Source organism: Colletotrichum acutatum (assembly GCF_030867785.1).
Source record: "Colletotrichum acutatum strain CBS 112980 chromosome Unknown BDZ83scaffold_31, whole genome shotgun sequence".
In the NCBI taxonomy this organism is placed as follows: domain Eukaryota; kingdom Fungi; phylum Ascomycota; class Sordariomycetes; order Glomerellales; family Glomerellaceae; genus Colletotrichum; species Colletotrichum acutatum.
The window spans coordinates 171752-195886 of NW_026849025.1; the positions used below are offsets into that span (position 1 = coordinate 171752).

Consider the following 24135-nt stretch of genomic DNA (forward strand, 5'->3'; position numbering starts at 1 on the left):
CTGTCGCCGCACCGCACACCCGGGGAAGCATAACGATTCAAAGTCGTTGTCTCTAGCGCCCATCTCCGCCCTGGTTGGTCATCGACAACGCCTGGAACCACCCAAGCGACTCAAGTAAACCCGGTATTCCACTTTCTGCCAATTTCTAAGCCAAAAACTTTACCTTTGGCACTGCGGCAGATCACAGCACGCGCCCGCCTTGTGTGAACCTCGCCAAAGAGGGGTGGGCTTCCTTCATCCCACTTTAGGGTCGCGTCTAGATCCGTTTGCATTTATTACCCCTCGGGTCTCAGCTCGTCGCCACATCTCTATTTTCTCATCTCTCTACTACGGATACACTAGAACGGATCCCCCTTGCAACTTTCTCACCGACGGACTCCGCCCTCCAGGGAATCATCCATAAGGGCCTCGCGCCCACGCGTGTTAAAGACTTGGTTGGGTCTTGTTGCCCCCAATTCATGGACGACGCCGTCCTGTTTCACACTCTTACCGCGGCAACTACTGCATAACCACGAGGCTCTTCAGCCTCAGCCCTACCTACCAATGAGTACCAACTCCAGTCAACACAAGAGCCAGAGGGTTCTGGCCTGTGTTCTCTGCCAACATCGCAAGATCAAATGCGACCGCAACACCCCCTGCTCTAATTGTATAAAGGTGCGCCGCCTTCGTTTGTACAGATACAGAATCCCGAATACGTTCTGACTCGTATTAGGCCAACGTCACATGTACACCTTCAACACCAGCTCCCGCACGCAAGCGCAGGAGGCCGAACCAGGACCTACAAGAAAGACTCGCCAGATGCGAGGCTCTACTGAAACAGTATGCCACGACAGGTAGCGATACGACGCCTCCGGGGACGGCGGCGACTCTTTCGCCAACCACCTTTGCCACACCTTCTTCGGCTGGGCCATCGCCGAGTATGCCACAGCTGCCACTGCCCTCGGGGTCCGCTTCAGTATCCGAAGACACTTCTCCACCCACGACATCCTGGAAGCCGGCGGGTAAAGTCGTAGTTGAAGATGGCAGCGTCCGCTTCATGGACAGTTATGTGTGGGCGACAGTGCATGACCAGGTGCGTAATCGCGAAGCTCGTAATCTGATGCGCCTCCCTTCTACGCATCGCGCGCTTCTTACCTGCGCCGACTAGGTCTGACCTCTTTGTAGTTGACCGCAATGCGACAAATCATCGAAGCCGAGGAAGAGGAACAGAGTGTTTTAGGATCCGACGCCGTAACCCCCGACGACAACGTAGATCTTCTTTTGAACGATATTGCCGCGATCGACTTGGAAGACGTTACTCCATCTCCCGTTCAGATATTCCGACTTTGGCAGGTGTTTCTGGAAAGGGTCAACCCAATCACCAAACTCATCCACGTACCCAGCCTGCAGCCCTTGGTCGTGGAAGCGGCCGCGAACCACTCCAATGTCGCGAACAACGCCCAGGCTTTGCTGTTCGCCATCTACCTCGTCGCAACTCTCACTATGACCGAGTCAGAAGCCAGACAAATGCTGGATACGTCAAAAGAGGAGGCGCTCAAGAAGTTTACTGCTGGTGTCAAGGCGGCATTGACCAAGGTCAATTTCCTTAAGAACCATGACCTGATGACGCTGCAAGCTTTGATACTCTACCTGGTTCGTCGTGATCTTATCCGCCACAGAAGTCGGTTTGTCTTACTAACAACAAACAGGTATCTCTTCAGGGGCGATATAACCGTCATGCGGCCTGGGTGCTCAGTGGTGTGCTGATCCGTATTGCGCAAAAGATGGGACTTCACAGGGATGGAGAGCTGCTCAACCTCACTCCATACGAGACGGAAATGCGACGACGACTGTGGTGGCAGATCATCATGTTGGACACGAAATATGCCATGGTATCGGGATTCTGTGACACGCTACTGCCATGGAATTGGGACACAAATACACCGCAGAACGTGAACGACGCCGACCTCTTCCCCGGATCGACTGAACCCGTTCAGCCTCGTGAAGGCCCGACAGAAATGGCCTTCTGCCTGCTTTTGTACGAAGTCGGTCGATTCATCGTCGAAAACCGCATCCCCGATTTCGAGGCCGTTGTTCTCGGCGCCATGGAAAACGACAGCCAGGATTCCCAAATAGCGACCCAGAATTCACTGGCCAAGTACCGCGCATTGGTCGACAACCTCGATGCGAAGCTCGTAGCCCTCGAAAAGCGATACTGCGACCCCCTGGCTGGCAATATTCACATCGTAGCGACCAAGATCCGATCCATGGTTACTGACAAGATGCGAGCTATGATGATCCCCATGCGCGAATTGCCCGAATTCGGTACAGAGATCTTCAACGTGCAGGACAACATGTTCCGGATATCACTCATGCACCACGAGCATAATGTCGAGTTGTATGACTTTATGGAGAATACCGGCTTTGTGTGGTTCTTCAAGCTCCATTTCCAAATCGACGTCTTCATCGTCATGGCCGGACAATTATACAAGAGACCGACAGGCAAGCTGGCTGATCGCGCGTGGAAGGTGGTTGACAGGATATACCAGTACCACGAGGAGCTGTGGGACATGTCCAAGAAGGAAAACACTCAGCTGGGCGTGTACATGCTCAAGGCCTGGAGAGCACGCGAGCGCGCGCTGGTCCAACTCGGCCTGCCCTACGACACACCGGTTGCCATCCCGCGACTGCAGGACACCGTGCCGCAGACGAGTTCCGAAGCGTCGTCCTGCGGGCCTTCGCCGGCGCAGACGATGAAGATGGAGATCCCTCCGCGGAACGACCAGCCCATGGACCAATTCCTCGGTAACTTCCTCGACACTACAAACTTTTACGATTTGGACATGTGGGCGGACTTGGGTGTCCCCAACGGCAACATGAACCAGCAGTCTTCATCAAACATGTTTGGGCAATTTGGTAATTTTGGCGTGCCACCAACGAATAGAGGATGGTGAACGTGAGGCAGGCGTCATTGGGATCTCAACGTCATGCTATAGCTCCGGTGCCTTGGGTTAGAAAAGGGGAAAGAAGGGGGAGTGAATTCGGTCAGGGGGCGTGTAAGGGCCCGCCGGGCATCTGCAAACCAATCTCTCGTTGGAAGTAGAAAGGAGACGGGGGATTATCCACTTTGGGGGCATTTTTGGAATTTGGATTTGTCTTTTGGTGTTTAGGATTCTACAAAGAGACAACTCTCCCACCTCTGTAACGATAGTACCATGAGATGACGAAGCTACCTAATGGGAAATAGACGGTAGTCTATGGAAAGACCAAGCGCACATCCACACCCCTTTCCTTCTGACCAGCCCAGAAGCTGTTTTAGCATGAAGATTTACCATCAGCCCCCTGTCGAGCTGAATGAGACTTGTCGCCTTTGGGACCTTTGGGCTCCCTCCTCACCGGAAAAGGGGCAAGATTGGCAGTGGTGGGCTCATCTTCATCGGTGACATGCGGGGGCCTTTGCGGATGCTGTTTCCGAGGAGACACGGTTTTCAGTATCGACGGCTCTATCCGTACATCATACAACGACACTTAGTCTCATTGACGCCCTGTCTGCCTTGCCCGTCTGCCACTCAGGATACGAGACTTGCATATGCAATCACCTATGGGCTTACGACGCGGGCAGGCAGATGGAACGACTCGTCAGTTTACTTACTCCCTGGTCGCAAACTCCTAGCGAATGAGATTCCACGTTCAAAGTCCGCTGCCCGTCTACGATTTGCGAAACGATCTTGCTATTACCAGGGTACTACAGGATCATCGTTCATGGGAGAGAGGCGTTGATCCGTAGCTATACTGGCGCTGGACATATTGAATCTACCGAATGCCCGTCTGACCCAACTGATACTTTCCTTCCAAGAAATAAAACTGCAAGTTGTCAGAATGGGGAAAGGGGAACTATTCGCTAATAGAAGCATGTCCATGGTAGCCACGTCCGTATGACCTCAAAACTGGGCTTCTGAATCCCGAGATTTTCCTGGTGAACTGCCTTATTCAAACGCAAAACCCCGAGGCGGAGGACTCCGATTCGTTCGGGCCCGGAAAAGGAGCCCGTGCGAGAAGAAGCATAAGAGTCATAATTGTTTGCTTTTAGGGTGGGTAACATCCGGTAAGTCAATAGAAACACTCAAGAAAAATCAAGGAACGGGAGACGGACAGGACAAGTGCGGCCTCAGGGCTGGAGGGCTGTGTATTTTCGACCGTGGACGGAGCGGAGCGGAATACTCACCCCGACATCCCCCTTGTCCCGTTTGATAGAAACATGTGTGTGAACAGCACCAAACGACCGGAGGCTCGGGCACATCGGGGAACGATGGACCCGTGAGCCGACCCTTGTCTTCGGGACCGAGGTTGGGTTGGGACTTTACCCGTTTTGGTGTAGAAATCCCCGAGGTCTTTTTTTGTGGCTTGGGGTTCCTTTGAATGGTTTAGTTTAAGCCGATTCAATGCCCGCCCTGGTTCGTTCTATTTGCTCTGATGAGCCACACAAGAGTCACAACACCAAATTCGGGGCTAACAACTCTCACCTGGAGCTTACCAAAGCCCGCTCGGCCCCGTCTGGCCTGATGGGCCAGTATGGAATGATGAGTTGACGACTCCTTTTCATGCGTGTTGCTCCTTTTCCTCTCTTCTGTTCTCTTCTTTTTCCAATTGCAGCTGCGCGTGGCGTTTAACTACCTGGACAGTCTGCTGGGTTTAAGCGTCACGGATGAGGCATGTCTTACTGCACCAGTGCAAGACTGGGGGTTGTGAGTCGGCGTTGAAAATGCCGATTGCTTACCTGCCTATGCGCTTGGCTTATATCCGTACAAGAGCGGGTATGGTATCCCTCACGATCGAGAAAAACTGAGATCCGAGAATCGCTCGGCATTTGTTTTGTTGGATGGGCTTTCGTGAACTTGTGGATAAGTCATTGTGGGTACGTAAGCATGCGCCGCGAAGGAGTCCCTTCATAACCAGGCACGTTCCAGGAAGAAACTCGGAATGAAGCCTGGCTCAGAGTCAGACCGACCTAGACTCATTTCAAGTCTTTGGATCTTTGGGGTCTAGGTCGCGTGGCTAGACACCAGCGGGCGGGCGGGAGCCAAGATTGGAGGCTCTTTTAGGGTGGTTCTTTGGCCTGGTGCTTTGCTGTCATTGGGCGGGAGTAAGGAGGTAAGAAAGAAAGGAGAATAGAAATCCCCGAACGGGTGTTGGATGTGAGTCGTCCTCGTCATGCGAACATGCGTTAGGTCGTTTTTTCGTCGTGACCGGACGTTTCTTACGTCCTTTTTCGGAGGATAATTCGTTTTGCTTGTTTCGAATAGGCTTGTTTTGTCTTGTTTAGGGGAAATGCGATATATGTACTTGGGATGACTCTTTCTTTTTGGTTGTGTTGATTGCCTACTTGTCTCTTCATCATCGTCGACTTCTTTACGACTCCCCCGACTACCCCTCCAGTTCACAACGAAAGGATTTTTGAGATCTGCAGGGTTCTTAATTAGAAATATTAGGTCGATCCTATATTAAGAGTGTCGAGAACGAATCGAAAGAGCTGAACTACAACTTTGGGAGACAGAAACAGAAGAACGAATGCTTGGAAGTTTTGGAATACTGGATTGGAAGACTACGAACAAACGACAGATTGAGACCATCGCCATGTTCTTCGAAAAGCGCGACAAGGGCGCCATCCCCGCGACAACGCCAGCGAGCGAACCACCCGCCTCATCACGGACGAGCAAGATTCACGATGAAGAGGAACAGCAACCCGCCCAGCATGCTCTCACGCATACCTCAACGACACGCTCAATCCAGTACCCAAAGGGTGTGAAGCTCTTCCTAATCATGCTGTCCATCTTGGTATCCATGTTCCTCGTTGCATTGGTAATACCTCCCTCAGAATCCTCCTTATCCCCCTTTCCCACGAGACTAACACCACCAACAGGATCGCCTCATCATCGCGACAGCAATCCCCCAAATCACAGACGACTTCCACTCCGTCACCGACATAGGCTGGTACGGTAGCGCCTACCTCCTAACAACCTGCGCCTTCCAGCTCCTCTTCGGCAAGCTCTACGCCTTCTTCCCCATCAAGCGCGTCTTCCTCTGCTCCGTCGTTCTCTTCGAAGTCGGTTCCGCCGTCTGCGGTGCCGCGCCTGATAGCGCCGCCTTCATCGTCGGTCGTGCCATCGCGGGCATCGGCGGCGCGGGTATCTTTGCGGGCACCATTGTCGTCATGGTCCACTCCGTCCCGCTGCACCGCCGCCCCAAGTACCAGGGCGCTTTCGGTGCCGTATTTGGTATCGCTTCCGTTATCGGGCCGCTGCTGGGCGGCGCGTTTACGACAAAGGTTACCTGGCGGTGGTGCTTTTATATCAACCTGCCGCTCGGAGGCGTCGCGCTGGTGGTGATTGCGTTTGTGATGAGGCCGCCGGAGCAGGATCTTACCGAATCTTCGTTGTGGGATAAGTTGAAGCAGTTGGACTTTGCGGGAACTTCGGTGTTTATTCCTGGTGTTGTTTGTCTGCTTCTTGCGTTGCAATGGGGTGGTGTTGAGTATGCCGTAAGTCTCACCATTTTCCCTTCCTCTCACTCCTATCTTACCCCTTATTGCCCATTGCCCTACGAGTAGAAACATAGGCTAATGAATCGCAGTGGAGCAACGGGCGAATCATTGCCCTCCTGGTTCTCGCCGTCGTCCTCCTCCTATCCTTTATCGCCATCCAGATCCTCCTCCCCAACACCGCGACCGTCCCACCGCGCATCATCCGCCAACGCTCCATCGCCTTCGCCGCCTGGGCTGCCTTCTCCCTCGGCGGACAGATGATGCTGATGGCGTACTACCTCCCCATCTGGCTCCAGGCCATCAAGGGCTTCACGGCCGTCGAGTCCGGTGTCCGCACCCTCCCCATGGTTCTCTCCATGACCGTCTTCGCGGCCGTATCAGGAGGCGTCATTACTAAGATCGGGTACTACACGCCCGTGATGCTCGTCGGTATCTGCATCATGTCCGTTGGCGCGGGCATGATGACAACGCTTGAGGTGGATACGAGCACGGCGAAGTGGGCGGCGTACCAGGTCATCTACGGTATCGGGCAGGGCATGACGTTTCAGGCGCCGAATCTCGCTGCGCAGACGGTGCTTAAGCTGAAGGACGTGCCTGTGGGCGCGAGTATCATGTTCTTCTCGCAGACGCTCGGCGGCGCCGTGTTCATCTCAGTTGGGCAGACGGTGCTGAACAACGAGCTTGTGAAGAGGATCAAGGGCCTGCCTGGGCTCGAGGGAATCAACCTGCAGACTACCGGCGCGACATCGCTGACAGATCTGCCGGATAATGTGAGGGGACCTGTGTTGGAGGCTTACAACGGAGCGCTGAAGGTCGTGTTCGTGGTCGCGCTGGTGATGGTTTGCTCCGTGTTCATCGGAGCTGGTGGGATGGAGTGGAAGAGCGTGAAGAAGGAGCAGCAGGCGAAGCAGAAGGCGAAGGAGGACGCTGAGGCGGCTGGGGCTGCGGCTGCTGTTGGCGGGGTTTCTGGGGTCGTGGCGGCTACCGTTACTGCTGAGGCACAAAGGGAGAAGGAGAAGGAACTTGATGAGGGCAGCGAACGGGATGTTGAGGATTTTGAGAAATCGAGGGGGCGGAGTCTGAGCCGTGGTGATGATGGTGCGGCCTTGAAACAGGAAGATGAGGTTACGACCGTTGGATCCGAGACAGAAGGCACGAAACACATTTAGATGGATGGACGGACGGGATGCTACATAGGTGATTTAGGCACGGGGAGAACTTTTTGTATGATAGCACGATACCCCTCTCGATGTCAGAAGCGTAATGTAATGTAGATACATCTGAACTCAAGAAATGGTTGAGAAAGCAACTCAGGTAAAGCCATTATTCGGAACAAATATCAGGAGCAATGCGCACGTTTCACGGGCTCCTCCTCAGTTCTCAGCTTGTTCTACTGTCTACTATGTATTCCAAGCTCAGGGGATCAACTGTCATTTGCCTGATGAAAGAGGAGGGATACTTAAACTTGGGGAAATGAGAGATTGTCATAAACATTGTCTACCGCTTTCGCCTCAGCAGCTAGCCCCTTCAAAGGGGGCCAGCGGACACAAACGAAATTTCATTGCCGTTTGTTGTGATGCCTTATGCGGAAACACCTCATTGTCGATCGCTCGCATATTCTAGAGCCATATTTCTAAGAGTATCGTAGCTGCCTAGCTTGCGACAAGCTGTTTCCAAAACCGTCAGATGCTGTGGTGCGTTTCTCAAGGCAAACACTGACAAATGCACCAGTCTAAATCACCACCAGACAAATGACAGTGGAGAAACTATCATCACAAACGAGAAGAAACCTTTTGGGATTCTAGGCAGACTGAGACACTACGTCGGCACATGAGCTGCCATAATGCGGACAAACACTTCTTCACTAGCATTGGTCATCATATCTGCCTCAAGCAAACCCATGACCCTTGCTGTCATTTGTCTCATGATTGCCCCTGGGAAGCTCTTTTCTCTCAGGTCATGAATGCTGGAGAAGTGTCCGACCTTGTATATCAGCCGGACTGTAACCACTTGATCTTGCTCTAATGAATGAACCTCATTCTGACCAAGGAGAGCCACTTTCTCTCAGATCACATGAACAATTCATTCTCCATCCCCAGTCAGGATGTCTGCCTCCAATTCCAATACTACTTCTCCCGTTAAGACAAGAAACCTACGATCGTCGGTCTATACGGCCTTCCTGGCATTGGCAAGTCTTACGTCCTGTACCGTCTCAAGAAATGCTTCGGTGTTGAAAATCAGTTCCAGTACTATGAAGGGTCCGAGGTCATTGGGAACCTCGTCGACGGCGGTCTAGAAGCATTCAAGCGACTCGACAACGACGCTAAAATACGACAACGGCAGCGAGCCATTCAACACGTTGCCGATGAATGTACCGTGACTGGACGCATTGGCATCGTCGCCGGCCATTACTCATTCTGGGACGTTAAATCTCCCTCCCATGAGGTTGTTTGGACCGAGGCCGACAGGCGCGTCTACACGCACATCCTCTACTTGGACATGCCCGCTACCATCCTATGGAATCAACGAACTCGCGACAAAAGCCGAAGTCGACCTGACATACAGCTTAAACACCTTGTAAAGTGGAAGAATGCAGAGATGGCCGGTCTATCACACGTCTCTCGTCTAAATGGCATGCATTTTATGCCGCTATATCTCGACGAGATGGCTTCTTATGATGGCATAAATCACGTGCTGCGCAGCATTGCGACCCAAGACGAATAGAACCTTCGTCATATCAGAAACGAGACTAACAGGATGTTTTTTTCGGGTCGAAACAGCGATCTACTGCATACGGTGTTGGTGTTGGACGCGGATCGAACGCTGTGCGCAGCGGACATGGGCTCGATGTTCTGGGAGAGACTCAAGGCAACTTCGCTGAAGCAGAATCCTGACCGTATGTTGGGCGGTCCGGAAATCATTGGAAAGCATTGGCTCTGGGACGACCTCGGATGTCCCCTCAAGAGGCTATTCAGCGAGAACAACGGCTACTCCCTTGCTTCCTTTCACCGAGCCATGTCTTTGTATGAGTACGTCGACAGCACTTTCTATGACACATGCGAGGAAGTCGCCGCGGCTGCCTCGCTATATCCGGAGTCCATGGATCTGTTTCACGCCGTTTAGCGCTATCGCGGCGTTGGCATTGTCATCGCTACATGTGGGCTTCGTCGAATGTGGGAACGGATTCTGAAGAGAGAGGACCTCGATGTTAGCGTCAACATCATTGGCGGGGGCCGCTTCATTGATCGTTATGTTGTTACTTCTAAGATCAAGGCTGCTGTTGTCTCCCATCTACAAGAGAAAGGCGTGTCCGTCTGGGCTTTTGGAGACAGCCCGATGGACCTGCCCATGCTCAAGAGGGCCGACCAAGCTATCGTCGTTGTCGGCGAAGAGCGTTCTAGAAGCAAGACTATGGACGGTGAGTTGCCCAAGGCCATTACTGGCGACGAGAACTTCCGTCCAAGACAGGCTTTAGTCCCGAATCGTTCTTCACCCCGCCTCACTCCAGAGCATTTACCGATTGTCGACATCTCTGGCTAAGCCTTCGTGGAATCTTTCCTATACCGCTACGCCAACCTCCGGGTTCTGCACGCCACGAACAAGAGTGCAGCCAAACTTCTCATGACATCGAGACGCGACGCGTCGGTGGCCGGTCCTATTTTCAGAGCGGCTCATGGGCAAGTTGGACGGTACCTCGCTACCGAGTTTCTGACGGAGCTGCTCGGCCTATAAACATATCTCATACCCCATGTTCAGGGCTACAATACCGATGGTCATCGACTTGTCGACGAGAGCCGAACAGCCATCGTTGCTCTCATGCGCGGTGGCGAACCCATGGCCCTTGGTATTAGCGAGGTGTTCCCCAGTGCCATCTTCATTCACGCCAAACATGCCACCGAGCTCACGAAGGAGACTCTTATGGGAGTGCAAACGCTTCTCTTGGTTGATTCGGTGGTCAACAGCGGCGAGTCAATCAAGGATTCGTCGACCATGTTTGGGGACTGAAGCTGGAGATCCGCATCGTTGTTGTAGCCGGCGTTGTTCAGGTCAAGGCCATCTCGAATGTGTTGGAGCCACTTGCCTGTGGAGGAGACCTTAGTCTCCTCGCACTTCGGCTGTCGGACAACAAGTTCACTGGAAGCGGGGGTACGTATACTGGTAAGCGACTATTCAACACTACGCATTAAAATTGATAGCCATGGGAGTTTGTGTGAGGGTGGGAGAGGTGCAAGTTGCGGTGTTGGGGCTACGAGTGGGTGTGATTGTGGGATAGATTTATGTCCTGAGGACTCTTTGGCCGCAAGAAACATGTTGCTGGTCCTGCAGCTTTAGATGGGTACTTATCAAAACTGAGATGGACTTGAACTTGTGGCATTTGCGTGATCCTGCTGAATGAAGTCGTCAAAGGAAAGTTGATCAATGAGTAGACTTACGACTGTGTATAACTACCAGGAGGGATCATCAGAATTCTGATTAAAAGGACCTAGGTCGGTGCAAGAGTACGACACGAGCCCTCATGACCGCCTCTAGAACAGCTAACTAATCTCAAAGCTATGTTATAAGAAAACTACAGCAGTGCCTTTGCTTATGTGTTTATTAGTCGCGTCGAGGACCTGTTTCTGGCCAAACTTATTACGCTGATGTACAGCCAAGTTGAGTGGTTTTTATGATACCAACCCATAACAAAAGAATTTTGGTCGACTGACCGTATCTCGGATCAACCAACCATACACATAGCATGGTTTCGATGTATAACCTTAACAGCCTCATGTTTGACTTGACAACCAAGTCTTGAGAGGTTCTCAATGATTCCCAAGGGTTAAATTTCGAATAAGCAGATGGATTGGGATGCTATGCTATAGACAGCAATAAGTTGAGATCTAGAAGAGCGTTGAGCCTAGAATCTTTGTGTCCAAGCGACTTTCACCTTGGTCTAAAACATGTCCTTCTGCCGTCCCGCTAAGGCCACATAACCCGTCGTCCCAAAGTTAGTGATTGAGCTGAACTAGACCGACTTTGAAGATGGACGGCCATGACTGTAGCTTATCCTCTTCGTCATACGCATAGAATATGGAGTTCAAGGGAGTTGAGGATGGAACCTGCCAAATTACCGCATCTATTTGAGAGGATTACCCGATTCTCTTTTCCTCCAGCCTTCAACAAAGGAAGCGTTATGGGAAGCCGAAACGATACCACTATTCTCGACCTATCCTCCTAATAACTCAGTGGCCCGAGTTTCCGAGCACACGGGAACAGGCTCAAGCATGTCTATCGATACCATAGATCTACATACGATCGGGTATATTTTCGGGCAGCTTAAGAACATGTGCCTAGATGTAAGCCAGCTACCATGTAGCAACTTCGAGGAGGCTTTCATACCTAACAAATAACAAAAAGACTGAAGGGATTACAAATACGCTGCCAGAGAATTTCATGTTCTCGAAGTTTTGAACGGGACTTTTGGCAATCTCTACACTGGTTCTCTTAGCATGCGGTTGTTTCAGCGTCTTATTTGTTCACCTGACATCGGGCCCCGAGATTTTGAAGCATGTATCAACCAACATTGGCACGGAACTCAAAGTACATTACACTGTCGCCGAAGACTACATGGACTGGTCTACAGAGAGGTCGCGGAATAGGCCGTATTGGCCATTGGTGTTGAAGCAGAGACCGAAGGTATCGGAAAGAAGGGGCTTCATTTCTAGACATCTTCAATGTTACCAACAGTAGTATTGTATTGCATTTGTCACGGTATTTACTCAAGATACCAGTTTGCCGCGTCGGTCATCGCTATAAAAGTGAGAGAAGAAATCACACAAAGAACCTTCCGAAGACAACATCAACATGCGCGCCGTCAGCAAGAAGTCGCCGTCGCTTTCCAGAGCTGCAACATCGCCCGCGGTTGAAACGGCGCTTCGCAGTCAAAGGCCTGGACGGTGCCAGGTAGAGAGCCTCTGGCATAAGAGAGAGCTTGAGATAAGTCCTGCTTCGTCTTCATCCCGCTTGATATGTATATTACTCACCTCGCTCCGCAGGTTCGACATAGAGACCATCACCAGTCTTGACAATACATTCCCCTCCAACCAACCCCCAGCATCACAACATCCTCAAACAAGGACCAAATATGTGAATAATCGCAAGTTCACAACTCATCCATGAAACTAGAACTGTATATTCTATCCTCCCCAAGGGAAAACAGACCGCATCAAAGCTCAACGGCGTCTCCGTCTGCTACTCAGCACTGTTCTGCTCGGACCCGGAAGCGATCCCGCTCGAAACCAAAGATCAAGAAATACCCGTGTTACCCGCCCGGCCCTCGGCAGTAACCATTCCTCCGCCCTTAATCTCCCCGGCCGAACAACAGTCCAACAAGAAAAAAGTCAAAACATTTCCTCCCCGGTCGGTAATTCCGCCGGTGTCGAAGCTAGGTGATGACGGGTTTATACCGAAGCTCATGAGCTTCCTCCCGCAGAGCATCCTTCCCTATGACAGAATACTCTGCATTCGTAGGTCGTCTTAGGCTCAAGCAGCTAGTAAACACTATTCATTTCTCCAATGATCGATACATCGCATGCTTTGGCTGTGCGATGTGGTTAATGTTATCCCGGAGAGACGACAATTCAACAACTCTGCAAGTTGCTAGCCTGCCCGCCTGTGCGGGTATTGTCAGCCCGCAAGAGTCAAGACGTCTGTCTGACTCGCCATGATCTTCAACGCTATTCCACCAATGTCGTACCATCTCCCCAGTATCGCAAGGCACAACAAAGCCCGCGATCAAAAACCACACAATCATCCATCATAAGGCACGGAAAACGAGCAGTGATGGAAGATAGCCTCAGTAGAGATGATACGAAAACGTATCTGGGCCACCTTGGGAGGGAGAAACTCTATCCTTCCCTCCGCTCGAGTCGGAGGATGCCCGCGATATCGCGACATGCAGGCCAACGCAGGGTTCACCTATCTCTATCAAACTTGACCAGGGGTGGGAGGGCCCTACAGATACAGATACAGGACAGATAGATCTGAGATAGGATAGTCGCCTTCCAGGGCAAAGACGCAAAAAAAAAAAAAAAAGACGCCATCTGAACTTCATCCTTCGTGATCCATGGGCCATGGGGTGTAAGAGAAGACAGGGACGGGGACGTGATATCTCCCTCACAAGCTCTGTTCCACAATGCGACGCTGTATCGCACACACACACACACGCACATGCCCACGCACACGCGCGCGGCGCGAACGCGAGGTGATCTAGATTCTAGAACACACGTTTTGAAAGTGCGCAAGTAAATTGATGTTAGCGAGTGTCAGCCGGTCCAGCGTCTACCCCTCCAAGTTTTCTATCAACGGCAGTTTGGATATCAGACATCTTAGCCGGGTACTCTTCAGGCTTCATCAACGTGCAAGTTAGATCTTCAAACGCAAGGGGAGACGACTCTCACACGGCACGTGGGGGTGGGGTCATGCCCATCTGCCATTCCCATTCCGACTGCAGCAGCAGCAAGGGCAGCATAAGCCAACCAGTCAAGCTGCAAGCAAAAGGTTCGGAAAAGGAACTGAATTCCTCTCTTATCGTTGGTCGCAGAGAGAAAGGAACCCCTCCTCAACCCCAAACAGAGATGTGCGTGAGCGAGACAAGAAATGGTCAAGAGACCTACAGCAGATCCGTCACAAACATCACATCTCTGCCGCTCCATGTTCTTCATCTTTGATCGCCTCTTCTGTGATCGCGAAGTTCAAACTGTCTAGTGGCGGAAATTCCGACCCGGGCTAAAGCAAACTCTCACGAAGCTTGTCAAAAGGGCTGGATTCCGAACACCTCACAACCCTGACCGCCTAGGTCTCGATCCTGATTCCTCACGACTCTCACCGGATCTTCCCAAAACTGAACTGAACCATAGCAAGTACCATTCGCAAGATGGGACAGTGAGGGGTAAACTCCCATTCGTCCACCGGCCGCGCCTACATAGTACAAACTGCTTGCTGAGCCGTTAGCTCACCCGCCTCCGGAGCTAGGACCAGAGACGACATCGGCATCCAATGGTATCGTGGCCGGCGCTAGACTCCGTGGGCAGTGGTATTTGGATTTCCCCGTTGGGCTTATTCTCTAGTGTCCTTGCCCGCCTCTCCAGTACCCAGTCGTGAACATCCATGGGGCCATTCAAGCTCATCCAAGCTGCGACCCGGGGGCTTGTCACGCTCGCACATTGATCTATCGTCTAGCACGAGGAGCTTGCATCGGTTCATTCTTGGTCTCACTTGCCCAGGAGACCAAGCATTCCCCCCTCATGATGTCAGACTGCACATCAGTCTGCGCAAGTTGCCGCTTCCTGGAATTTCGTGTAGAGCTGCATGTGTTCCTCCAAGAACTTGTGTTATTTTCCTTGGATCAGATGGAATAGCCAGGGCGGTCACTGCGATGGGGATGACACGATGGCACCCCGACATTGTGTGCATGAGTCGCCGACGTACGCTAAGCGGGCACAAGGTCCCCGTTTGTGTTGAGGCCTGCTCACTTTGCCCCTCTGCTTGGTTGGACCTCGTGAAGCCAACGATCAACGATGAAATGGAGAGGAGCCGCTCGTGCGACGATTGTCACAGGTGGAATGTAGTCCCAGTCGCATTATCCTGCCCTCGGCAAAAAGCGATCTGGGGGCGAGTGCGGGATATTTGACAGCCGCCGTTTTGAGGCACAGCAGGGGATTCACGATAGCATTATAGCGTGTCTGTCAGTCAATGTTCGCCCACTTTCCCTTGCTACTCGACTGAGTCGACTCGCCTGCTGTGCATGCGAGCCATTTGGGACAAGCGAGTGAAGGAGGTGTGTAGCGGTTCGGGCAAAATAGGATTGTGGTGTGTTGGCCATGAAAGCCAAGAAGCGGAAAAGAACCCAAGAGACGCAAGCCTATCTCTTGGTCGTCCGTCCGGCATCACGACTTGGCACGCCAAAGGAAAGGGGGGGGGGGTGGCCAGGCGGGTGAGGCGACAAGAGAGCAAATCCGCAGAGCTGCAAGAATGCCGCAAGGCCGCAGGTGACAACAGGCTGGACCATGTTCTCGGTTGGGGGTTCTCTGTGTTGGAACCTAGGAGTCGTCGTTCTGGAAAGATCAAAAGGTGTGAGCTCACTGAACTCTGGTTGGATGTGCCTTGCATTAGCGGCGAGCCTGTGGTTCTGGACTGTCGGCGACGACGAGATGTGTCTCTGGGGAGGGTGTCCAGTGTCGACCATGTCGTTAAAGGCATGCCCTGCTGCAAAGTGCAAACTCCTCTTCTCCCAGCTCCTGGACGCCTAGACCAAGGTCCGCTTGATGGTGGTCAGTGGCCAACCGGGCAGATGGAGCCGCCCCTAGGCGACATTCAAGACGACATGTCGCGACCGATTGTTAGTTGCTTCTCAGGGACGGGGTTGCATCGATAGTCGCAATTGAAAGACCGACAGACAGCCGACACGACACCACGCGCAAAGTGGACGCGGTACGGGAAGAACCACCTCATGAATTCGGTCAGGTCAGTTGAAGATGGGGCCAACCGTTGGCAAGCCGTAAGACTGTGTTCCGTACGTAGACAAGCTTTACGACTTGATTGTGCCTTGGCACAGAAAGGCTCCTAGCTGCTTCTTGGCATCTTGCTGCCTTGCAAGTTGTACGAATTACGGAAAAGGAGGAGTATTCGTACGAAAAACGAGATATGACAGTGGATGAGGCTATGGGACTATGATGCGGATATTTCGTATTGCTCGTCAAGCGAAAACGCGGGTCGATCCGCCATGACGATAACGACAACGAAGGCTGAAGTTGATGACTGATGTTGACGTTGATGATCCAGAAGGCAGTGATGAGTGAGACCCGAGGAGAGGATGTTCCAGCACCGCCCAGCGCCCAGCGTCTCTAGCAAGGATGTATACGCGGGTGTGTGCGGATTGTGTGGGAATACAACGGCCTGTGGAGGTTGCGAGAGCGAGAACGAAAAGTGATACGGATCCAAGCCAGGCAATCTCAGCAAAAAAAGACGATAGATGCGACAATGACAGCAGCATTGCAACGGTCGTCGGTTGACATCCAACGGCTCAGGCCATAACCGTACTGTCTCACTCTCTCACTCATCATCATAGCGCAAAAAAAGAAGCGATGGATGGATGGTGTCTGTTTTGACGCAAAAGTTAGATCAACAACGAGCTGGATCCATACTGACGCAGGGAGAAGGAGACTCTCCGTAGCTTCTCAGCAAGCGAGACAAGCGGCTAGGATAGACTGGGGGCGGCAAAGTCAAGTATGGTTTCTGTCACGCCTGTCTGCCTCATGAAGAGACCCGATTGCCAGGGTCGTTTCGCCAAACATGATGAACGTCGTCAATGCGACGGAGCCTGTCAAGGTAGTCACTGATGGGTGACAAGTGACGAGCAACAAGGGGAAATGGCAACGCGTTCAGTGAAAGGGGGGAAATATAAAATGGGTGGAATATGTGGATATGATCCTGTAACAAGCGACAGGGGAGCGTCCCCGACGAACTCTCTCTCAAGACATGGCGGCAACGCAAGATGGAAACTGGGGAACGCATTGGCTGCTGTGTCGCTCGAAATTTCAATCTGGGCCGATACCTGTGCCTGTGCTGCGGGGAGAGCGATAGCAAACTCCAGAGGCCTTGGATCTTGCATGGCAGGCCGCAGAGGCAATACAAGGTGCCCAGCATGTCGAATTACTGGTGCTGGTGCTGCTCCTATGCACGGCATGGACCCTTTCATGGGCCACGCTGGGAGGTTGCATATATCTGCATAAAGACGAGGGCCGGTGGCATAATACGGCCGTGGAAGATGGACGGCCGGGTGTTTGGGTTGAAGGGCCGGTAGGTCGACTCGTCGAGAGATAAAAAATGCCGCCATGGAGGGACCGATGAAGAGACGGGGGACGGCCACTCGGCCGGATGGCCCAAAAGACCCAATTGGGAACCGAGCGTGTGCGTCTCAACGAATGAGCAAAAGAGGTCCGGCGGCAGCAAGATGAATCAGGATGGAACTCCCAATGCGCCGGGACGGAATGTGCATCCTGACTTAACTTGCTGTGTAACTGTGGGCTGTTATAGCCTGTCACTGGTGGTTGTAGGTGTCGAGGTTGTCTTTATCCAAGGAAGAGGCGAGAGGAAGCCGGGATGGTCCTCTTTTCTCGCCCAGAGGGGAGGACTGCTGCAGTGAACGAAGCAGTGGTGCTCCTTGATACGGCCGGGGCGAGGGGTGTGCGTGTACTGTACGATACGGGACAAGTGAGCCCAGTTGACTAGCAGGGCAGGCCAGAAGCGGGAGAAGGCAGTGAAAGAGGGGTCCTGGAACCTTGAGGATGTTTCCCTTGTTCCCTCGGGTTGAGCGTCGAAGGGGAGCGACGGTGGACGATGAAAACGCGGGCTTTCAGTGATGGGGCCAGCCTCTTTGCGGATGGAAGAGTGCGGTCTGTTGCTGGGCATTCGGGTATGACAAGGCGAGGACGAGGACGGTGAGGTTTGCGGCCTCGTCACAAGTAGTGGCTTGGAGACGGCTGGAGGTTTCTGCTCGTGGTGCGACAGAGTGAAAGTCGTTGATATGGGAGCCAAGGCGTATCCGGCCAGCAGCTAAGACTTGCGTACGCAGTCCGCGGTGGCGTTACTTGAAAGCCTCTTGACGGGTGCCCTTGGCAGTTGGTCTAGGGTAGGTTTTCGGGACAAGACGGCGTCGGCAGTGGCTGGGGATCACACTGTAGACTTCTTGCGTAGACTTCTAGAGGAGGGTGGGCGAGTGAAGTTGAACGCCTGTGTCAGCACATACAGTCAGCAATGCCTTTTTGGACAACCTGAAGTTGAGCTGCAGTTACTGACTGGCTCGTACTCAGCTTGGTCCGGGGGGCCTGAAGGATGGATGCGTGCGAAATGAGGGGAAACACAGCGCAAACACGCGCAGAGAATGCCAACCTATCCGTAAAGGATTCACGTGAAGAAGAGGGGCGGCAGCAGGTAAATGGCAACAAGGCAAAGTACTGCATAATTATGGCAATCAGTGGAGAGAAACGCTGCGAAAGATTGAAAGACAGCTCGACAGACAGCTGCGAGATGCATGAATGGCAGCAGCAGGCAGGACTGGAGAATCATCAATAGCAGGAGCAGTGAGAGAGACTCAGAGACTTCCTTCCAGGTTGGTGAACCTGAGCATTGGAGGATGAATTGAGTGAGGGGATACGTACTTTGTGCAGATGGTCACTAAACTATGAACGGCACAAGTGGGACCTGCCTCCCGCTTCAAGCGTCTTCGACACCAGGGTGACCAGGGCAGGTCCAGGAGCACGGAGCCCAGATCAACCAATAACAAACGAGTAAAAATGACATGGAGATTCCCGCTAGTGGAGTGGTTTTTGTGAAAAAGAACGAAGCCAGTCCCAAAAACGGCAGCGCAGATGGAACCCAATACCCACTTTTGCCAATCAAGGGAAGCCAGGACCGGGGGCGCTTTCCATAGCGCGAACCAACCCACCGCCATCCCGCTACTGCAACCTTCTTCCCCAAGTGCGAGGCAAGAGGCACTGGCAGGTGCAAGTCGTCTCTGGCTCCTGCTCTTCTCTATGTGCAGGTATTCTTACGATCTTTCCCGTGCGTCCATGGGGCACGAGCAAACAACTCCTAGGAAAAAGTCGATCATTGCAAACTTAACTCGTCATGGGCCATCGTTAACTCAATGGCTGACCGCCATGGTCGCGTGGCAGGCTTCTTGCTCCTGCTCTCCTCTGGATCGTTGCAGTTTTGTCCTTTCCCGGCTGGCTGCCGCTGCGATGGCCAGATGCAATTGGGTTTAACCTTTTGACGATTACTCCGGCTGGTTCAGTCATCGCCAATCAACTCAATATCTGCCGAGGACGAAGAAGGCCATTGATTCACCGTTTGTTCGTCTGCTTCCACCAACAACTAACAACTTTTTTCGCCCCTCTGACAGTCCACCAGGCTTATTATTGATGACAGGCACAGACACAATAGGTACCACATTGAACACAGGCACAGGCCACTGCAATAATGGAGAAGAAGACGAAGAACCTTGGAAGTAGTTCCCCCGCAAGCACACGGTTAAGAGTAACCTGTTTCGGCCCTAGCTACGGCGCATGGCGGGGGGCATACGCAGTATGGCCCAGATCGTCCAAGTTGGTTTCTTGTTCACTCCCACGGCCACGCCTACGATGCCACAGAGCAGCAGCCAGAGACAGAGACACACACAGACGTCCCACATGTGCCATGGGCGCGCTGGTCAGACCTGTCAACCGCTGGCTCCCTTCTTCCATCCCGTCTACGGCGCATGTGTGTGTGTCTCTGCTCTGCGGCTGGTCTCGTGAGCCATCGTGCAGGTCGGCAACCCCAGTAGCCCTACCAGCCATGCCAGCTTAGGACAGAAAGAGGGCAAGACTTGATCTGGTTGCAGACCTGATGCGTGGTCTGGACTGGCCCGAGGTAGCACGGAAAAGGTTGCAACAATGAAGCCAGTCTCTGAATCTACTACGAAGTGCGCTAGTAAAGAGTCTACAGACTCTACTGTGTACGTAGCAAAGGGCCAGGCACGGGGGCTGCGAGTTTGTGTGTGACCCCGGTTCAGCTGGCTCGAAATTCCTTTCTTTTCCCCTCGTCCTCGTCCTCGTCCTCGTGGAGACTAGAGCCGTCGAGGGTACGTACCTATCTTGTCCGATTTACGGGCTTTGCAGTCGGTGTATTAGGTAAGAAACATGCGAGATACATCGCTACAGAGGAACCTTAAGATACCTTAGGTAAGGGCAAAGCCAAGGGAGTCCCAGGGCAAGGCTCGAAAACCTAGAATGAAGAATAGAAACAGACAAAAGGCAGAAAAATGAATAGGGCAAGAGTACACGAACGGATACTTTCCATCGCATCGCATCGCCTCACCTCGCATCGCTTCGACATTCGACGGCATCAATGCGCGATTCCGATTTCCTTCTCGACGAGTTCGTCGCCGCTGTCGGTGCCGCCGTCCAGTGTCAGTGTCAAGGTCAGTGTGGTGTGTCTGTCTCCTAAACCCCAAGTGTCCCAAGCTCCAGCATTGGGCCCTGCACCAGAAACAAAAATCACAAGAGATGAAGAGAAAGAAGAGCAAACCAGTCTGTGATGATGCCGGATGCTGGTGTTGGTGCAGGTTTTTTGGTGCTGGTGCTGGCGTCAGAGCTACCTTAGACTGACAGTGACAGCCCTCGTTTGGCTGGTGGACCTGTCTGGCCCGGCCAATTTAGCCCCCCCAGCAGAAAGTGGCATGGCATAATAACGTACAGTTATTCGTAGTCGTATGGATGGATATTGATAGTGCAGACTGCAGACTTTTGGTGCAAAAGGGAAAAAAGGCGAGGGAAAACACGCTGCTGCAAGAGAAAATAGCAGCCGGGCCTGGGTCCCCATGGTGCCCCTGCCCGGCGCAATCTTGGCTCCATTCGAGTCTTTCCACTCCCATTGACACCCCAATGGCACACCCCGGCTTGTTCCATTGCTCCAAATGCTCCATTTGCCTCCTCCTTCCCCCCCAGGTCCAAGAGGGTCTTTGAAAGATACGTACTCTTAGCGTACAGGATCATACCGATACGTACTCGGTGTTCCCTGCGCGATGCACATCCACAATCTCGTCTCGCTCGTCCATCCCATGTCTGTCACTCACCAATTTGCTCTTTCTCACTCTCGTCTCTCTCTCTCTCCCTCTCTGCCTCTGCCGCTCTCGTGGCTCTGTGGCTCTTTCTCAGTCTCTCTGCTGTTTATCTGTGTGTCTTGGGCTGTCTCGCACACACCCGTCGGCCACTAACCAATAAGTACGTACTTCACAGGTGGATACCTATCTACCTTCCATAGGTTGCCTTGCACCTGCTCTCCTGTACGGAGCATTCGTACACACACACCTCTGTCGCCGTAACATCCACTCCCCCCAGTCTGCCTCTCTGCTCTCTATCCCCTACTCGCTGCGTCTCTGGCTGATCCAGGTCCAGAATCCACAGTCCACACCCAAAGAACCAAACGACAAGACTCTAGAGTACACACGCAATGCCATACATACCATCCCCAATAAAACCATCGTGACACCTCCCTCCCCGTGCACGTTCGCTTTCATTCTCAGGCCCTTCTCATCTTCTACCTTGTGTCGTCTCTTTGATCGAGGGTTCAACTTTGCAACATCTGCCAAGTCAAAGGTCGTCACAAATGCGCTGTTAAACGGGTCTTCGGTTTCTGGTTTCAACGTCTCGTCCTTCGCCATTCGCCATCCTCATCTCGTCTCGTCTCTTCTCTGAAGAGTCCTCGGCCGTCTACCGTTTACCATCTGTCGTCCTCAAAATCCAAATCCAAATCCTGATCCTCCCACCACCCGTTGGATCGAGCTTTCTCTACCTCTGCCACCACCTTTAGCTCCTCCTACCTACTTCTCGGACCCTTCATCTACGCCGCACTCCCCTTCCTCCTCCCTTAAATCAACTTGCCTCTGTCGACCTCGCTCCCACACTCAATTTCAACGCCAATCCTCACTCTCCCTTTCCGCGCCCCGTGTCTCGCTACCTCTTCGATCTGCCAACCACTCCCCCGGTTGACATCACCAGACCCTTCCGCAGGGTTCGACTTCGAAACCATCTGTCAGTGGAAAGACATTTGGCTTGGGACTTGCCCCGACCGCCCACCTGCTCCGCTTCCTCACCTGCTGGCTGGAACCATTCGAGTGGGTTGATATCAGGCCATTGCTGCTCAGCTGCAAGGCATTCGGCTTCGCCTGTCATTCTTCATTCCTTTTACACTAGGTCACTTCTTGGGTGAGCTTCCCTCCGATGTACGTCACCCCAGTCCTTCCCCCCGTCTGGCTCTTGTTGATCTCAATTCCTACCCTACTTCACCCACTTGTCCTCCAGCCTCTGCCCTGATTCACTCTTGATACCTGGTCAATGCCTTTGACTAACCCACCTCTCGCAGCAGTCTTGGGCAATTGCATCTGCTCCCCTTTGGACAGACTTCCGCGATAGCAATTGAACACTGATCCTTCGATACGACACCGATCAAACATATCGTTAGCAAGCTAGTCTTGCCAACTCCCTGCCGCAACAATGGCCGTTCCTCAAGAAAAGGTGGCCGTCCACACCACGGTCGCCAGCATCGCTCTTCCCGAGAAGGCGGCGTACTCGAAGCTGTCTGACACCATCGCCACGACCCCTGGCACACTTACTCCTGTTGCTTCAACCCCCGAAAAGAGCCTGGAGATGCCCCGCGATAGCAACCTTTCTACCCCGCGGTCGTACCGCAACGAGAACCCCTTCGATACCGACATCGAGGCTATGATCACCACGACATCCTCCTCCGACCCCTACGCCATGAAGAGCATCTCAACTACAAAAGACTGCCCAACGATATGGCCGGGCAAGCAGGATTGGAAGGCCAAGGCGAAGGCCGCGAAGCGTGATAGGGGCTCCTGCGCCTGCATGGCCCGCATGAGCAAGAAGAACCGCATCATCATGAAGGTCGCCATCGGCCTCCTCGTCATTGGCGTCGGTGTCGGTGTTGGCTTCGGCGTCAGCAAGCCTTTGGGCGCACCCATCTGGGGCACCCCTGATGGAAACAAGTGAAGATGACAAGTCTTTCGGCGACATTTACACTTCGACAATGAACTACAAAACGTCAATCTGGCCATCCAGCCGACTATCACACCGAACATAGCCGCATAGAAGCTCTATCACCACCACACTCGAGCCGCTTTCCCTTCAGCTTGTATTATATACAACGAACCATTATTACTATCGCCCGATGGCCACCACGGGCGGCAACTCCTCTGCTGTCTCTTTTTACATCGAGCCTTGTCATCAACAAAGGGAAGGGGCCACCATAATTACGATCAGGCGTTTTTTGGAGTTCAATGCATGGACATTCCATCAGCGAGCGAGCAGCGACACTTTGCGATTCAGTATCCTACAGAAGGGGTAACGACAACCCACCGGGCTGTGAGAAGCTCGAGGGCATCGGCGCTACGAGACACGAAGTAATTCACTTTGAGGTCTACGTTTACGGAGAGACCAGGGCTTTTCCTACTTTTCGATTCTTCAAATGGGGAGAACAGCACCAGCACTTTTTGTACAAGGGTATTGGAGGCACGCTTACTGCGTCAAGGAGAGACGCGTGCGATTTCGCCATAGCTGAGGGTTGTGGTATAAAAGGATTACTGGGGTGGGATTATTATTGTCAGGCTTCTCTTTTAGACGGCCTCTACACGCATTAGGGTATCAGGCGAGAGCAATCAAAGAGTTCATCAGGGACCCCGCAGTCGAGAAGCGCTCTGGCTGACGGGTAAGCTGCATTTTTCTGGTTACACATATTCTCATCTTCCCTCTCTGCGTCTCCCGTCGTTTTGATTCTTCTTCCAACTCATGGACATGGGTCATCCCTTCTTTTTACGTGTTTTGGCCAAAGTGATTGCGATGAAACGACGCACGTTTGTTGGGGTAGACCCTTCTTTTCTACAGACCGAAAGACGAGCTGACAAAGACACACAGGCCGACCATCTCGGCATTCACGTTCATGCCTGCAAGGGCCGTCACCGAATAGTACAGACTGCAAGGTGTGCCGGATCGCGATCCGATCTAGCAAAGTTCAAAGAG

General features: G+C 52.7%; 5 protein-coding genes across 5 annotated transcripts; 4 read left to right on the top strand and 1 right to left on the bottom strand.

Moving 5' to 3' along the window:
* Positions 1 to 408: 408 nt before the first annotated feature.
* BDZ83DRAFT_255892 (fungal-specific transcription factor domain-containing protein) lies at positions 409 to 3133 on the top strand. Its single transcript, XM_060501962.1, has 4 exons — positions 409 to 654; positions 713 to 1072; positions 1165 to 1632; positions 1689 to 3133. Exons 1-4 carry the CDS (start codon positions 544 to 546, stop codon positions 2931 to 2933), a joined length of 2184 nt encoding a protein of 727 aa, XP_060366640.1. The 5' UTR covers positions 409 to 543; the 3' UTR covers positions 2934 to 3133.
* A 2504-nt stretch (positions 3134 to 5637) lies between these two features.
* On the top strand, positions 5638 to 7410 carry BDZ83DRAFT_544287 (major facilitator superfamily domain-containing protein; the record flags this gene model as incomplete). Its single annotated transcript, XM_060503434.1, has 3 exons — positions 5638 to 5838; positions 5900 to 6517; positions 6610 to 7410. Coding segments are annotated over 3 exons (1620 nt in total), but the record flags the coding sequence as incomplete, so codon positions are not given.
* A 940-nt stretch (positions 7411 to 8350) lies between these two features.
* Positions 8351 to 10707, top strand: BDZ83DRAFT_718363 (uncharacterized protein; the record flags this gene model as incomplete). The annotated part of the gene is given in 8 exon segments (XM_060512062.1): positions 8351 to 8506; positions 8669 to 9211; positions 9269 to 9549; positions 9562 to 9615; positions 9715 to 10004; positions 10062 to 10201; positions 10277 to 10474; positions 10528 to 10707. 8 exon segments carry the CDS (start codon positions 8351 to 8353, stop codon positions 10705 to 10707), a joined length of 1842 nt encoding a protein of 613 aa, XP_060366642.1.
* A 1986-nt stretch (positions 10708 to 12693) lies between these two features.
* Positions 12694 to 13597, bottom strand: BDZ83DRAFT_615581 (uncharacterized protein). Its single transcript, XM_060507902.1, has one exon. The coding sequence runs from the start codon at positions 13311 to 13313 to the stop codon at positions 13065 to 13067; it is 249 nt and encodes an 82-aa protein (XP_060366643.1). The 5' UTR covers positions 13314 to 13597; the 3' UTR covers positions 12694 to 13064.
* Positions 13598 to 22097: 8500 nt separating this feature from the next.
* Positions 22098 to 23253, top strand: BDZ83DRAFT_256153 (uncharacterized protein). Its single transcript, XM_060501963.1, has 2 exons — positions 22098 to 22305; positions 22466 to 23253. Exon 2 carries the CDS (start codon positions 22594 to 22596, stop codon positions 23107 to 23109), a length of 516 nt encoding a protein of 171 aa, XP_060366644.1. The 5' UTR covers positions 22098 to 22305; positions 22466 to 22593; the 3' UTR covers positions 23110 to 23253.
* The last annotated feature ends 882 nt before the right edge of the window (positions 23254 to 24135 follow it).